A 16,059-nucleotide genomic window follows, 5' to 3' on the forward strand; every position below is an offset into this window, starting at 1 on the left:
AACTTAGCAAGACCCTGTCTCAAAATAAATATAAAAAAGGACTGGGGGTGTGGCTCAGTGGTTGAGCACCCCTGGGTTCAATCCCAGGTACCAAAAACAGGGAGTGGGAGAGAAAAAGATGTAAGCATTTGACCATTCATTACAATTAATAACACTTACTTTTGTGACTCATCCTCTATCTTAAACAGTGTCAGGATGACCTCGTCGGTATAGGACTGGGCCAGCAGGTAAAGGATCCTCCTTATGGTGCTCTGGGCGGTGGCCTCTGTGATGCTGTTGGTGTGGAAGTAGATGTACTCGATGATTTCCGACACCTGAAACGATGGGAAAGGAGGTTCTTCCTGACACCCACCACCAGTTCAGGGCAGGCACCCGCACAGGGCATGGGGCTGCACGTAACGTGCACGCAGAGCAGAGCAATGATGTCGCTGTCCCGCTGCACTCTGCCCTGCCGTCACTCCCACAGGATGGGGGGCCACCCTATCCCCTTTACCTTAAGAGTAGCAAATAGCAGCCAGAGAAGGCTGACCTGGACCATGTTCTGGAAACCATGTCATAAAGAATGAAGGAAAAAGCTAAGGATGAAAGACTTGGACAAAGGAAGTCAGGGCATAATGTTGCTGCCTCAAAAATCTAAACTCTTCAGGAGGAGAGAAGGGTTGTCCATGCGGCTTGCTGGTGTGTGAAGCAGAGGCAGCTTCACAGAGAACAGTATGGACCCTGGAGTCATTGCACTGCCTGGATTTGAATTTCATCTCTGAATTTTACCAGGAAACCTCAGGCCAGGTTTTCATCCACCGTGCATTTCATGTCCTCAGAAAATAAAAACAAATTGACCTACCTAAGTAGTTCTGAGTTAACACTCCTAAAGTGGTTGGAATAGTACCTGTCACATAATAGCTGCTCAATAAACTTCCGTTACTAAAACTCATAGCCTCTTTGAGTCTTCCCCATTTCTGAAAAGAAAACAATGACTTCCTCACAAACCTGTCAAAAGAATTAATGAAGTAAAATGTAAATGAGGCTAGCACAGTACTTGGCACCTAGTATTAGTGAAATCTGAATATTAACTAAATTCTATGAAACCCTAGTAGCCAAAATTGGATAAGAGATGGCAAACTATGGGGTGCACATTCCAGTTCGCCACAAGATAGAACTTCTTAAAAGTGGCTCAGCCTTATACACTGTTGATGAGAAGGTAAATTGGTACAGCTGTTGTGGAAAACAGTATGGAAGTGACTCAAAAAATTCAAAATAGGACTACCAGATGGTCCAGCAGTCCCTCTACTGAGCTTACAACCAAAGAAAATTCCATCAGTATGTTGAGGAGGGATCTGTACCCCCATGTCCATTGCAGCACTATTCACAATAACCAAGGTATGGAAACAACTGTGTATCTATCAACTGAAGAAGGAGTAAAGAAAGTGTGGAATCCATACTCCGTGGAATACTATTCAGTCATAAAAGAGGAAAAAACACCATCATTAGCAACTACATGGATGAACCTGGAGGACGTTATGCTAAGGGAAAGAAGTGAGACAAATACTGCATGAGCTCCCCTACATGTCGAATCTAAAAAACTGAATTCACAGAAGCAGAGAATAGAGGGGTGGTTACCAGGGTTAGGGTGGGCGGAGAGGATGTTGGTCATAGGGAACAAAATTTCATTTATGAGAAACAAAAATGCAGTGTATCTGTTATACAAAGTGGTGACTAGTTAATAATAATGTATACTAAAAAATTGCTAAGGGAATAGATGTTGAATGTTCTCACATCACCTCCAAAATTAAAAAATAAAAAACTGTCTGTGAGTTAATGGGAGTGTCTCCAAAGTTCAAGTTCTCGCAGATAGTAGGCTGACGGTAGGTAAGTAGTTAGCTTAATTTAGCCATTCTCCAATGTATATTTGTCATAATATCATGAGCTGGGCACAGTGGCACATGTCTGTAATCATAGCAGATTGGGGAGGTTGAAGTAGGAGGATCATAAGTTCAAAGCCAACCTCAGCAACTTAGCGAGGCCCTAAGCAACTTAGTGAGACCCTGTCGCAAAATAAAAAATAAAATAGTCTGGGGATGTGGCTCAGTGGTTAAGTGCCCCTGGGTTCAATTCCTAGTATCCACCCCCCAAAAAAGTCATATTGTACACCATAAGTATATAAATATTTCGTCCATTAAAAATAATTAATATTTTTTTAAAAGTAAGTGGTTTGCAACTAAAAATGAGCTATGTTTTAAAGTAATGAGCTTATCAATATTGCTTTCAGCAGAGTCTGGCTGCTCATAGGCCAGGGGGGTCTACAAGGGATTCTAAGAGTCAGGCAGTAGCCAGAGTTGGCCTGGGGGTTTCAACTCCAAGGGCTCATCGGTAGTCTGCACTGACACCAAGCATAAGAAATGCACAGGCTGAGATCCAGAACTGCTGGTAGGAACCACCATGGAGCTGTGTGAGCCAGGGAGAGGTGTGGGTTAGGCCACTCAAATGACAGTGAATCCTGAATAGAAGGGAGGGAAGGGACCTGGGGGTGGGAGGTGGTGGGAGGGCTGGGGAGGGATTATATTGTGTGCATGTATGAATATGTAATAACAAGTCCCAGCATTATGTACAACTATAATACAGCAATAAAAAAGGTGGACAAAAGGAAAAAAATAAAAACACAACCAACAGTAACTCCATCATCCCTAAGATCGTTTTAAATGGCATAACAAAAAGGGCAGATTTTTACAGTTGAGACTGGTTCTCAGTAAAACAAAAGGATCTTTGTATTTCATTTCTTATTCATGCCAGTGTTTCCTAAGTTGACACCCACAAACACACTCACACACAAGTGGTCCCCAATATTATTTTTCAATTAGACGATGGCATGAAAGCAACACACATTCAGTAGAAACCATACTTCAAATGCGAATGTTCCTCCTTTCCTGAGATAGTGATATGTGAAATGCTACCCTTTCCTGATGCTGGTCAACAGCAGTGAGTCGCCAGCTCCCAGCCAGCCAATCAGCCATCAGGTCATAAGGAGAAACACTACAGTGAACTGCGTTGCTAAACTAGGATGTTCTGAAGGATCGATGAATTAAATGCATTTTGGACTTTTGGCATTTTAAATTTATGATGGGCTTATTGGGATATAGTCCCCTTGTATTTTGAGGGACACCTGTGTATATCTATTCCTGTCCTTGACCATGTATATTCTCCCACCTGAGTGAAGAAGCCACCTACAAACCTAACATAGGAACACTTTCTGGAAGCAGATGGGATGACTGAGGTCTCTCCTGGTCCTAGGAGCCCAGAGAAGTCTTCTGCTATAACTTTGACTCAATTCTTCCATTCCTGGTAGAATTGCAGGCCTGATGGTCACCTCTTCCCATTGGAAATCCCTTTTGCACAATTGCAAACTACTCTTCATTTAGCCTTTTCCCCTTTGGATTAAAGGAATGAGATTCCTTCAACTCAAGCAGGTAGAAAATAAAACAGAACAAGACCCAAAACAGAACAGAAAGAAAGAATCCTCAAATAGACTTTGAACCATTAAGTCCAACAGAGATGCTACCTTCCCAATTTCTGGAATATTGTACTTCAGGACCATCTTCAACACCTTGGAGGCTGCGTGGATGTCATGCAAGTTGGTGCTGATCATGGCCTCCAGGGCCACCATGATCACATCAGCTCTCTCCAGGGGAGTCAGGTATTTCCTAAAGAACTGAAGGAAAAACAGCTGTCTCTATAGTGCCAGCATCCCACTCTGGGATTTTCCCCAAAGCCTCTGGCCTCCAGAAAGGTCAGCCAACCAGGGTCCAGTGGAGGCAGGCCCTGAGCAGCATCTGACTATTTTGTGGTATGAGGTCCCTCCAGAATGCCACCACCTTTGAGTCCCCAGGAAGAAACACTGGTCCAGACAACATGGTACAGAGGACAATGTCAAAGGCATTTCTGTTTTGAATTTGGAATGCAATTAGATGAGTCCATTGGAAATGAATTCTGATGTCCAGTGAGTTTACCAAAGCAAAGAACGCTCTTACCTAACGCCACCAGGCCTCTTGTCCCTGAATCTACACATCCATGTGAAGGTCATTCACTCAAGCAATAGTGGTGCCAACTCTGTGTCTGGTTCTATTGCTGGGAGCTGAGGGTGACTAAGAACAGGACCCCAATGCCTTTGCCCTCAAGGAGCTTAGCATCAGTCAGGACAAGCAAGAGGCAGCTTCAGGGCAGTGAGAGAAATACTGGGGCCTTGAAGCCAGACTCAACAGGTGAGAGAAGCTTTCTAGACTCCAGCCCAGAGGGAAAAGCGGGAGCCGCGGAGGTCCAGGCAGAGGGAACAGAAAGTGCAAAGGCCTTGTATGTAGAGGAAGTCAGTCTGACTACCGTGTCTTGCTCAGGAACATGAACCAGGTAGAAAAGGAGAATTGAGACAAGATGAGGCAGGACAGTTAAAGCAGGAGACAGCTCAGGGGGAATTTCAGACTTTAGTAAGAACAACAGGAAGTTAGTGCACAGTCTGAGGGGAAGAACAGGATGGAGTTTGTATTTTAGAACTAATTTCCTGAGAGTAGCATAGGGAATGGCGTGATAGGACGTGACTGGAAACAGGGCAATGGGTAAGTAAGAGGCTGCGGCAATAACCCAGGCCAGAGATGGCAGCGGACTGAATGGGAACAGCCAGGGTGAGGCTGGGCAGAGAGCATAGATCTGAGAGCTGTTTAGGAGGCAGAAGAGGCAGACAGGTGTTGAACTGATGTGGAGAGCATAAGAGGAGAGAACCAAGGATCATTCTCCTGGATTTCTGGCTGGAATGACTTGAGTGACTGAACCTGGGGACACCATACCTAAGACAACTGATACACCCTTGCTGAAGGAACAGAGCTAAAGCCAGGTTGATGTTTTTTGTTTTTTTTTTGTTTGTTTGTTTGTTTGTTTTGTTTGTTTTGTTTTTGGTGCCAGAGATTAAACTTGGGGTTGCTTAGGCCCTGAGCCCTATCCCCAGCCCTTTTTTAAATATTTTATTTAGAGACACCCCATCTGTGAGGGATCACTCCTCTGTGGCCCACCCAGGCCCTCTACAAGCTCTCCCCAGGACTCCTCTCCCTGCCACGCATAGTGCAAAGTGAAGATTACCAAAGTGAGATCCTGCAGGCTGGCCAGCCATTCCCCACGGAAATTCTTCTGTAAATCCCTCAGGACAGACTCTGTCTTCTGCTTTACACCTTCAATCCAAAAAATGGCAATTAAGGGGGGCAAGGCCTTAACAGGGAAAAAGCAACACAAACCCCCCCGTTGTCCCACCAAGCCTCAGAGAGAGCAACAGAGTTAAATGGAGGAAATGACATTTGTCCAACACAGTGGGGAGAGTTCCCCCACCAGGCCAGGGGGTGGAGGGACAATGTGGCTGGTGCCTCAATCTGGTCCACTCTCGGCCATTGCTCCTGCACCAAGCCAGAAGGTGGACTGCACCCACTCCTGTGTGCTGGGCCAAGTGCCTATAGAAGCACAAGAAGCCAGGGTCCTGAAACTCCTTTTGGTAGATTTTTTTTTTCAAAGTCCCTAGGCACCTCTGTGTATGTGGCTTTCTGTATCTTTAGCATTCGTAGGGCAGAGAGGGGCTCGACTAAGGATCCCTAAGTTTGTTCCCTGAGAAAGGAGCTTATTTCCTGAATCTTACACCTATCGGTAGGGATAGGACAACAGGAAATTCCGAGGATCCAAGTAGATCCCACAGGCAGCTGCAAGCTTAGGACATTGTATCAACAATAGGGTTGAAGCTCATCCAGATAAAGTTTCCAGGTCTGCTTGTAATGGGCTCCCTGGTCTCAGGGCTGTGTGACATATTTACTCCAGTGCCACTGCAAGAGGGAACTACCCTTTGCCGCGTGCCTGACGCAACGCAGGCACCCCCTGAACTGGCTTGCTTGTTCTTATTATTCAGTGGGTCCCCGCAGCTGCAGCCAGGTGGCCATCCAGACTTAGATCACTTACTTCTCTGAAGCGCAAGGATTTTGAGCAAGTAATGTAATGCCTCTGATGCTTCCATGCTGATCTCGTGGTGGGAGCTCACGCACAGGAGGCCCAGGATGCCCATCAGCTTCCCGCTCATGGAGAACAGCGTCATATGCTGCCAGGAAGAAGAAATTGGTTACCTCCCCATTATCCAGAAAGAAGCCTCTCCCCACCAGGACCCACCCCAACTTGCCTTCCCCTCCATCACTAATTTATTCACCTGCATGGGTGCCCTCCCCTCCCCAGCTCCACGCTCTGTCCTGGCCCAGAAAAACCTTTCTAATCAGCACCCAGGTAAGGAATAGCCAGATACCAGAAGCACATTAGCCAGCATCTGGGGCCCCAACCCAGCTATCTAGGTCAATGTCCCCCCATAAGGCCGAGATGTGTCTGGTTAATTGGGCTCAGGGTAAACCAAACACGTCAAGAGACTTGTTTCATGGTAATAGAAAAGGCACTAATGCAAAATAGTCCGAGGCCCTCTGACTGCCAGCTCTCCGTTACCCCCTGCAGAGCCCTGGGCCCAATCAGGTGCCACACAGGCAGAGAAGCAGGGCTCCCTGGGTCTGCCTCGTACCCCACCCCAAGCACTCACCGACACTTCAGGGAAATTGCAAATAAACCTTTGCAACCTGGAAATAGTGCCCAAGGCCCGGGTCTGCTCATGCACTTTGTCTGACAGTGTTACCCAAGGTAAGATGATCTGGAGAGGGACAAAGAGACCCATCAATATTTCCGTGGGAGTGCTGCTTCCTGCCTTCCTTGTCTTGAGACCACATCCAAGACGGCCAAAAAGACAAAGGGAGCTGTGGCAGGTGCCAGAGCGCACAGACCCGTGAACTTGGCAAAGCAAGGGTAGGTTTAAGAATCTCTGGCCCTTCACCATTACTTTCTGAGTCTCCTCCTACGGGATGTTTAAAGACAGCCACACCTTCAAGGTAGAATTAGAAAGCAGAGTGTGAGGGGGATGGGAAAAGGTGGGGAGGTGGTGTTCTCCTGGAAGCATATCTATGCAAAGCCCCACCTGCTGGGCCACGGGCTGGAGTGGGGTGGTCTCTCAAGGATGAGACTATAACAATAGAGACAGAGGTAAGTATTCTGTAGATAGTAACTCACTGTATCCTCCCCATAACCCTATGAGATAGTTATTATTATTCTTCAACCTGATAGTTTGAGATCCCACCAGGTGGGAGAGGCCTGCATCCTGCTTGGTGCAAAACTTTTGGAAAGTGTGTCCTGTGTCATAGCTGCATGACAGGGCCCCTCTCCCAAGTGTGAACATTCATATACCAAAAGAGGAAAAAGGAGAAAGAGGCGGAAGAGGAAGAAAAAGAAGGGAGGAAGGGGAGGGGGGTGGAGGAAGGGAAAAGAAGGAAAAGGAAAAGAAAGTGAATCACCATTCATACCAAATATCCAATAAAAATTAATTCAGAATTAATCACAGAGCTACTTAAGATCCAAAATACAAGCATCTAGAAGAAAGAGATGTTAGATAAGGCAAGGTCTCCTGAGAGACCTTAGATAAGGCAAGAATTTCTCTGGATAAACACCACAAAATCATAACCATAAAAGAAAAAACCTAATAACATGAGCTTCGTCAAAATGAGATGGAGCCGGGCTCTGTGGCCCATGCCTGTAATTCCAGCAACTGGGAGGCTGAGGCAGAAGGATCACAAGTCAACGCCAGCCTCAGCAACTGCAAGGTGATAAGCAAATCAATGAGACCCTGTCTCTAAATAAATACCAATAGGGCTGCAGCAGATGTGGCTCAGTGGTAAGTGCCTCTGGGTTCCACCCCTGGTACCAAAAAAAAAAAAAAAAAAAAGGAGGAGGAGGAGAAGGGCTGCTTTTTTAGGGGCAGTCAGCACCAAAGGCAAGTCACAACTGGAAGGCAAAATCACATAGCGCCAAAAGACTTATATCCATAATACATAAAAAACTTTCAAAATCCAAACAATAAAATACAGACCAGTAAAATTGGGCAAAAAATTTGAATATATACTTCAACAGAGCAGATAGATAGATGGCAAAATAAGCCCATGGAAAGATGCCCAGCATCATTAGTTACTGGAAAATGCGTTAAAAAACATGAGAGAGCAGGCGTGGTGGTGGCCATGTGCCTGTAGTTCCAGGCCGAGGTGGGAGAATTCCTTGAATCTAGTTAGAAGTTAGAGACTAGTCCGGGCAACATAGCAGACCCCATCTCAAAAAACAAACAAGCAAACAGAACGCGAAGAAGATACTACTATGAATCTTTAAGAATGACTCAAGGAGCCAGGCGCCATAGCTCATAAAGTCAATCCCAGCAGCTAGAGAGGCTGAGGCAAGAAAATGTCTAGTTCAAAGCCAGTCTCAGCAAAAGTGAGGCACTAAGCAACTCAGTGAGACCCTATCTCCAATAAAATACAAAATAGGGCTGGGGGATGTGGTTCAGTGAATGAGTACCCCTGAGTTCAATCCCCCGGTACCCAAAAAAAAAGAAAACAAAAAGAATGACTCAAGGCCATGTGTATTACATACTCCTATGATCCTAGCGAACAGGGAAACGAGGCAAGAGGATCACTAGTTCAAGGCCGTCTTGACAACTTAGTGAGAATATGTCTCAAATAAAAAGAGTTGGGATGTGGCTCATTGGTCAAGAACCCCTGGGTTCAATCCCCTGTACATAAAAAGAAGAAGGGGGAATGAACTCTTGATACACGTAACAACATGGATGAATCTCAAACACATTATGAGGTGAAAATGAAAGAAGACAGATTCAAGAGGCTACATCCTGTATAATTCTATTCAGAGGCTTTTATAGAAAGGCAAAACTATAGAGAAAGGAAAGACACGGGTCAGGGGCTGAGGCTAGGGAATTGACTATTAAGTCATGGGGACCAGGTGCCATGGAACTTGCCTATAATTCCAGCAACTCAGGAGGCTGAGGCAGGAAGATTGCAAGTTCGAGGCCAGCCTGGGCAAGACCTTGATACAAAACAAAAATTTTAAAAAGTCTTGGGATGTTAGCTTCATGGAAAAGTGCCCCTGTGTTCAATTCCCAATACAAAAAAAAAGTCATGGGGGATTCAAGGGTGCTCTACAGTTTGATTATGGTTGTGGTTACATGAGTTTATTTCTCAAAACCTGCAGAACTCCACAATGAAAACAGGTTATTATTATACTGTATGTAAATTAAAAGATGAAAAATGAAGAATTAAAAGGAAGATCCTTGGGAAAACTATATAGCCCTCAAATATTTTGCAAAATTTAACTTCTTCCTAATCCTACCATGCAAAATCAACCAAGAAATAAATGATGTCTTATTATGCTATTATGTAACTTTATAGAAAAAAATTATGTCTATAATATATGCACTTGATTTTTTAAAAGAATTACATCAAAGTAGTGACTACAATTCAAATTCGACTGTGTATAAAAATAATGTATTTCATCATTTAACTTTCATTTATCAAAATAAATCTGTTTCCCCCATTATTTTCTATGAAATGTTAGAAATGGTTCCATGCGGTTCTTTTTTTTCTTCCTTCTGGTGCTAGGGATAAAACCAGGGTCTCACACACGTCAGGCAAGTATTCTACCACTAAGCCACATCCCCAGCCCTCAAGTGCTGCTTTTGCAGGGTACCATTTATCTCTGGAGAACAAGAACCTCAGTAATGGGTCCCTTCAGTACCCCACCCTGTCCAGAACCAGAGCTCACCATCTCCATCCCCCAGGAACTCCAAGAATAACAGAGCATTTGTTATTACACTTGCAGGAATGGTTGCCTAAGAAACACAAAAATGCTTCTCAACAAACACACCAGAAATGATACATTCCAAAGAACTATATGTCACTCACCCAAATATGGATCAATTTCCCCTCTGGATACAACCCTGGTCAAGGTCTTTTTGTAAGATAACTGGACAGTCTTGTCTTTTTCTTTGTAGTCACATGTAATGTTTTATGCAAAATTATATTACCCTAATTTGTTATCATCTTGTTCATAAAAGTTGGTTTCCCGTGACTCTTGGCTATTTCTCCAACTCGAACTCACCCTCAGAATATGGTGACTTGTCATAACTAAGAGTTTTTGAAAAGATCTAAAGACAGTTAAAGAAGAGCTTTGTAATGTTTTGTGTTTCCTGGAGATACCACATTAAAAATAATAGCCTGGATCCAGGAGATTGCCTGGACCAGTGAGCACTGAGGTCTTTTTCAAGGGGCAGTAACAGGTACTGCTCAGGGGGCGATACTTTGAAAAAGATTAAAACCTAACAAGGATATAAATGTTAAATCTGGTAAAATTCCAGTGTGCCCAAGTTCTGGAGGAAAACATGTCCTCAGCCTGGTGACTGTGGTTCTCAAAACGCCATCCTCAAAACAGCACCTTGGGGGAGACATGGGAATTTGTCGTCAAGTGATACTTGTGCATGCTGAAGTTTGAGAACATATGCTCTTTGGACTAGAGGGGCACCCAGACTCTCATCATATTCCTCTCTCTCTCTCCCAAGCACAAAGTCCTAGAAACAACAGAGGATTTTGTTTTCCCCTGTTTCAATAGCCACTTACCTCCAGGAAGTTTTGCAATATGAGCATGTCAGGCTTCATACTGTCCATCACCAGCGCTTGCAACATGTCATCTAAGGCCTGGACCGTCTGACAGGGAGGAGACATGGTATGCACAGAGGAAGGAAGAAGGTGCCAGCTCACCCTGCATCTCAGGGACCTCAGGGACCTTCTCACACCCAGTCACTTTCATTTTCCCTGACGTTGAGCCTTCTTGGCCCCACTGAAGGCAAGACCAAGTCTAGCCTATAGGGTAGGCCAAACAGTGAGATGTAGGCCTTGGGCAGGCCTCCCCGACAAGACAGCCCCCGTAGGATTCTCACCTTTAGAGACACCTTCAGTCAGATTAAGGATACTTCTGTTTTTAAAACCTAAAATTCTTGGGAAGATTTGGTGGTTTACTGGTTTATTACATAGAATCTATGAGTTTTATTATTAGACTATCTCCTCCTAAGACTGAGGATGTCATGTGAGCCCTTGTAACAGAATGTGGTTAGCATGGGATCCCAGGCCATTCCATGGGAAGAGGTGAGGGTAAGGGAGGCAGCCCTTGCTGAGCAGCATTAGCACCATGCTACCATGGGCTCCATGGACAGGAAGGCCAGGGAGCTAAGAATTCAGGAGGTGACCACAAAGATGAACATCCTCCCTACACCTGCCATGGACACCTCCAGCAGGGGTTACCTGGAGGTAGAGACCAGCACTCTCCTTTCGGTCTAGGCTGGGCATGATGAGTGGCAGAGGGAATATCCTGGAGATACCAGCATTGGCCAGGTCCAGCTTCTGGGATAAGTGGAACGGTGGATTCAGCTGGCTGGTGGAGAGGTGGGGAAAGACACGGTTGGGATCCTGTCAGAGGCTAGGTCATGTTTCCAGGACCCTCGGGAAAAATGCGCTGCTGCTCTCTGAGGTACAGGAAAGAGTGGGCTACTTTTCAGTGACCCTTACCCGGAAAGAAGGGTCCTGATTCTTGGGAACATCCCTACACTGTCCTCATATAGTAAAATCAAAGAACAGTCCCACCATCCCAAAAGGTCAGCAAACATGGATGCCGTGGGGCTTTGCCACCCACAGCCCAAAAATCAATTTCCCAAGCTTCATCCTTCTTCCCAACTCAAATGTTCTCAACATCAGAGCCCTCAGGGCCATGAGAGAGTGACAGGAGGGAAGGAACCTCAAGGCCACAGCGCAGAGCATTGCTTTCTGACGCACGCAGTTATCCAGGATCTCAGTGGGTTCTTCCAGGATCAATGACTAGAAGGGCCAGGAAGAAACAAGAATTCCCCTCAAAGAGATGCCAGTTGGTGAGCCTGGTCTGTCATCCTCAACTCTGGATGACCAACTCCCAGAAGAACTAGGGTCTCTTTCTTACCTCAATTTTCCTGGCCAGGATGGCTTTGGGAAAGTAATTGTTCATATTGCTGTCTGTCTGGGCATGCACAGCACTACTCAAAGCTTCCACAGCCCTGAGGAAATTCAGTTTGTCCAACCCGGACTAGAACAGAATATAGAGACTCCCAACAATAAGTCAATCACCTGCACCTGCAGCCCATGCCCTGCCCTCACACCCAGCCCAGACTCGCATCTAGTAAGCCAAAGGATAGAGTGCACCCCTGATTTCCTCAGCACCGTGTCCCAGTACCCTGCACAGGTGCTCATCAATGTCCTGTTTCCTCTGTATCTTTCTGGGGACAATGGAGCTAGGGGTCTATGAGGAAGATCCCTCCCACAGGACAGAAACTCAAGACCAGAGCCCCGGAACCCCTGTCTAATGGCCTGGCCATCAAGATTGCCCCAGACCAAGAGGCCAGCAAGACGGGATTTCAAGTGGCTTCCAAGTCAGGCCTAGTCCTCAAACCTAAGGAAGCATGAACATTCCTTTTCTCCTCAATTCTCAAAAAAGTTTCAGAGGATTCCTTACCATGTGTTCGTGTTCTAAACATTCCTGTATTAACCGAAAGTCTTCTTTTTCTGATTCACGCAACCCTGAAAAGGGATGTAATTGAGAGGAGTTTAGCTGTGTCAGGAGGGTCAGGAAGGCAGAGGACATCCTCCCCCAATCCTTCACCCAGAAGGCTCGAAACCACCAAGCTGGGGTGGGTCACGGTTCCCAAAGCTGCTTCCCAGGTGTGGACAGCACAGCTCCACTCAGGTGAACCTCAGAAGTCAAGGGTGAAAGGCACTCACATGGGGGCTTAAGAGATTTTTTGCATCACACATAGCCAGGGATGAAAGAGCTATGGGGAAGGGAGAGATCTTTAAGTCACTCCCAGTGGCCACAAATTTCTGGGGCTGATTACACTGTCTTTGAAATTCCTGGTTGTGAATGGACTTGAAAACTTGAGTCAGCCTTGCAGCCTCCCTTGTCAACTAGGGTGGTACAGCCCTCTGAGCCCATCTCCCTGAGCAGTGACGATGGCAAAGACACAGAGGCTGGATGCAGGATAGGAAAAGAGCCCGCCCACCCCAGGAGTCAGAAGAACAAAAACCGTAGTACTGGGACTCAAAGCAATACTGGCAACTGACCTGGATTTCGGTCCTTCCTCATTACTCTGCAAGTGCCAGCTGGGACTAAGGTTGGAAGTCAAAGTCCAGGGGCTAAACACAACCCACTCTAGTATCAAACTGCTTTGATACATCAAAGCTCAGCTCTTCTATTTCTTAACCCTGTGTTCTTCAGGTAATTAAAATCTCTCCCCTTTTAGTTTCCTCATCTGCATGATGGGAAGGTGATAGTATCTATTTGATGTGGAATTAAATAAATCAATGCATGTAATGAGTGATCTTCGGTTGATTAAATTCCCCCAAGGAGATCAATTAGGAGACTGTGACAATAACCCAGAGGAGAGACCCATGTGGCTCACACCAGGAGAGGTGGTTCGTAGGGAATGGTCAGAATTATGTATTTAATTTGAAGATCAATAGGAATAGCTGATGGACTAGAAGGATGAGAGAAAGACAGAAGTCAAGGTTTTTGTGACCTGAGAAACTTGAAAGATTGAGTTTCTTATTGACACAGGGAACAGATCTCAGGTTGGTAGTAAAGGCTGTTGTTCAGTTGGGAACATGTTAATTTTAAGAGGCCTAGTGGACACTGAAGTGCAGATGTTAATAGGTACTTGGATTTAAGAACTTGGCATTCGGGGATTGCAGATCTAGGTTATAAACAGCACCAGTTAGGGGGCTGCTGGCTTTCCTCCTGAGCAGCTGTCGGCCAGGTGTGTTTTCACCCAAAGTCCCAGACAACATCCTTTTCCCAACCCAGTTCCAAGCCTCTCAGGGAGGCAAACCTGCAAAAGGGACAAGCCTTCAGAGACTAGAGCTGTGGAAGGGGCAGTCAGAATCTGTGGGCAGAGTTGGGTTCATTAAGTGACATTTCAAGCAAGGGCCAAGCAATAAGTACCACTTTTAAGTCACTGCAGTTATTTGAGAGACAGTCTTGGCCAGGGCCAACTGCTCACCTGATATGTCTGGCTTCCAAGAATCCTTTAAAATCGATGCCTCAAAGGTTACTCTGGTTGACTTTCGCCTGTTAGGATGTGGATTCATCTGCACACACGGGCAGCAGCCTGCAGCTTGCAATGAGAACAGTAGCCAGGCCCTCCTAAAGATGCAGTGCCTGCACTTGAAAGTGAAGCTGTAGGAGGCAGCCCTGGCCATTTATGAGAAAAGAAATTGACTGAGCAGTACCAATGCTGGGTACCTCTATCCAATTCCCAGTGGGACGATCCAGGACCCTCTGGAGAGCCCTGATTCATCCCCACTTGCCCAGGAGCCTTTCATTCAGGATCTCCCTGCATGGGAAAATCTGACTCAGGGGAGCTCCCAGCCCATGGCATCCATTCCTCTGCCTCTGGAAGTCTTAAGGTAGAATCCAGAAGCCCCTTCTCTTAGAGGCTTCTGTCCCTAAGTTCATAATCCTATTTCTGCCCTATGTCAGGGGAGCAGAGAGCCCCCCACAGGTGGTATGCCCATCTCAGACATGACCCAGGGAAATCTGCTTGTGAACCAAGAATAAACTACTGCCCAATCGGGCCCCCAAACTGGTACATTCCATTGCTGGCTGTAGCTCTTAGAAGAGCTTTACTGTAGCCAGGCGTGGTGGTGCAGGCCTGTAATCCCAGTGACTGCAGAGGCTGAGGAAGGAAGATCACAAGTTCGAAGCCAGCCTCGGCAACTTAGTGGGACTCTGTCTCAAAATAAAGAATTTTAAAAAGACTGGGGATGGAGTTCAATGATAGAGCAAGCCTGAGTTCAATCCTCCATGCAGAAAAATTTTTAAAAAGGCTTTGCTGTGGGGCCCTCCCTTGTTTCCTTTAGTCTCCAGCCCCTTTTAGGGGTCGTGTTGCTGGAGAGCTGCCTCCTCACACAGGTCATCCCTTGCGAACTTGCTGATAGTCAAGATTTCCCTGAGCCTAATTCATAACAATTGTCTAAAATACAAAATCAAGGGCAAAGGATGCAGCTCAGTGGTAGAGTTCTTGCCAAGCATGTGTGAAGCCTTTAATTTCCAGCACAGCAAAATAAGGAAATAAAATACAAAATCAAGTGCCCCACTCCCCACAATCTATAATTAAATTCAAGATGTTCAGGTCTGAGATCAGAATGCCCACAACTCTTCCAGAGACCAGGGAACTCTCTCCCCTCCCAGGCTGCCAACCTCCCACATGGAGCACCCCCAGGCCTAAGTGAGCTGGGCCCCTAAAGCCCACAAGATTCTCAGAGTCCCCAGGGCCAAGCACTCAGGATTGGGCTGGAGTCATCTCTGCCCACAGTCATCTGCCTAGACCCTTCACCCTACTCTTCAGTGGCTGTGGAAAGGGACAGGCAGGCAGGGACCCCTTTACCTGACTGACTCTGGGCACCTCAGATCATGGGCTCTGGCTTCTCCTAGGCACTGTGGCTCCAGGGGGCGCTGTGCTCTCAGATCCTTAGCGGCCCCTACAGGGCAACCACGGTAGTCCCAGTTGGAGCTCCTACCCCCACCCTTCTGGTCCCCTGGTGGAGGGAGGCCCTGTGGACTTTTTGGTGAGACCGAGAAGGGGCTTGTGGAGAGCCCCTCCTCACCACCCAGGCAAGGCGTGCTCCAGTCACGGAGAAGTGGATATTCCTCATAAGCCTCTGCTCTGGGCGGCCAAGGGTGTCAGGAACAGTCTAGAACAGCTGGAGACTCAGTCACACTCATTTCTAACCACAGCCTAGCCTGGCCCAGCTGAAGCCTGAACTGAGGCTGTCACAAACCTAGGTCCTTCTTGAGGAAGTGACTTCCAGAGCCCATATCCTTAGGCTCAACAGAGCAGAATTCAGGAGCTTTGACAAGGGTTGTGCTGGCTGCCCTCCTGTCAGTCAGGAAAGCAGTGTGTGAACTTTCCTGTCACCCCACCCATCCCATCAACTCCCCAGCGACCTGGTCAGACCAGCTGGAGAGGCCAGGCAACTTAGCCGTCTTGGGTAGACACCCTGAGGGATTTGGGTACAGCCTCTGTTCAGGAAACTTGGCACAAAAAAACCC

General features: G+C 46.5%; 1 protein-coding gene across 1 annotated transcript in view; it reads right to left on the reverse strand.

Moving 5' to 3' along the window:
* Window positions 1-15,976, reverse strand: part of LOC306642225 (maestro heat-like repeat-containing protein family member 7) — a 39,075-nt gene extending 23,099 nt beyond the window's left edge. The window contains exons 1-12 of the mRNA XM_079107835.1: window positions 15,395-15,976; window positions 14,009-14,199; window positions 12,469-12,533; window positions 11,920-12,042; window positions 11,722-11,801; window positions 11,232-11,361; window positions 10,551-10,637; window positions 6,593-6,700; window positions 5,977-6,112; window positions 5,119-5,207; window positions 3,554-3,703; window positions 160-314 (exon numbers count right to left, since the gene is read on the reverse strand). Of these exons, the coding sequence (XP_078963961.1) occupies window positions 160-314; window positions 3,554-3,703; window positions 5,119-5,207; window positions 5,977-6,112; window positions 6,593-6,700; window positions 10,551-10,637; window positions 11,232-11,361; window positions 11,722-11,801; window positions 11,920-12,042; window positions 12,469-12,533; window positions 14,009-14,096 (1,211 nt within the window). The 5' untranslated portion in view covers window positions 14,097-14,199; window positions 15,395-15,976. The remainder of the gene's footprint in view (window positions 1-159; window positions 315-3,553; window positions 3,704-5,118; window positions 5,208-5,976; window positions 6,113-6,592; window positions 6,701-10,550; window positions 10,638-11,231; window positions 11,362-11,721; window positions 11,802-11,919; window positions 12,043-12,468; window positions 12,534-14,008; window positions 14,200-15,394) is intronic.
* Between the last annotated feature and the right edge of the window lie 83 nt (window positions 15,977-16,059).

This window comes from Sciurus vulgaris (genome assembly GCF_902686455.1).
Source record: "Sciurus vulgaris genome assembly, chromosome: 12".
NCBI classification, from domain to species: Eukaryota; Metazoa; Chordata; class Mammalia; order Rodentia; family Sciuridae; genus Sciurus; species Sciurus vulgaris.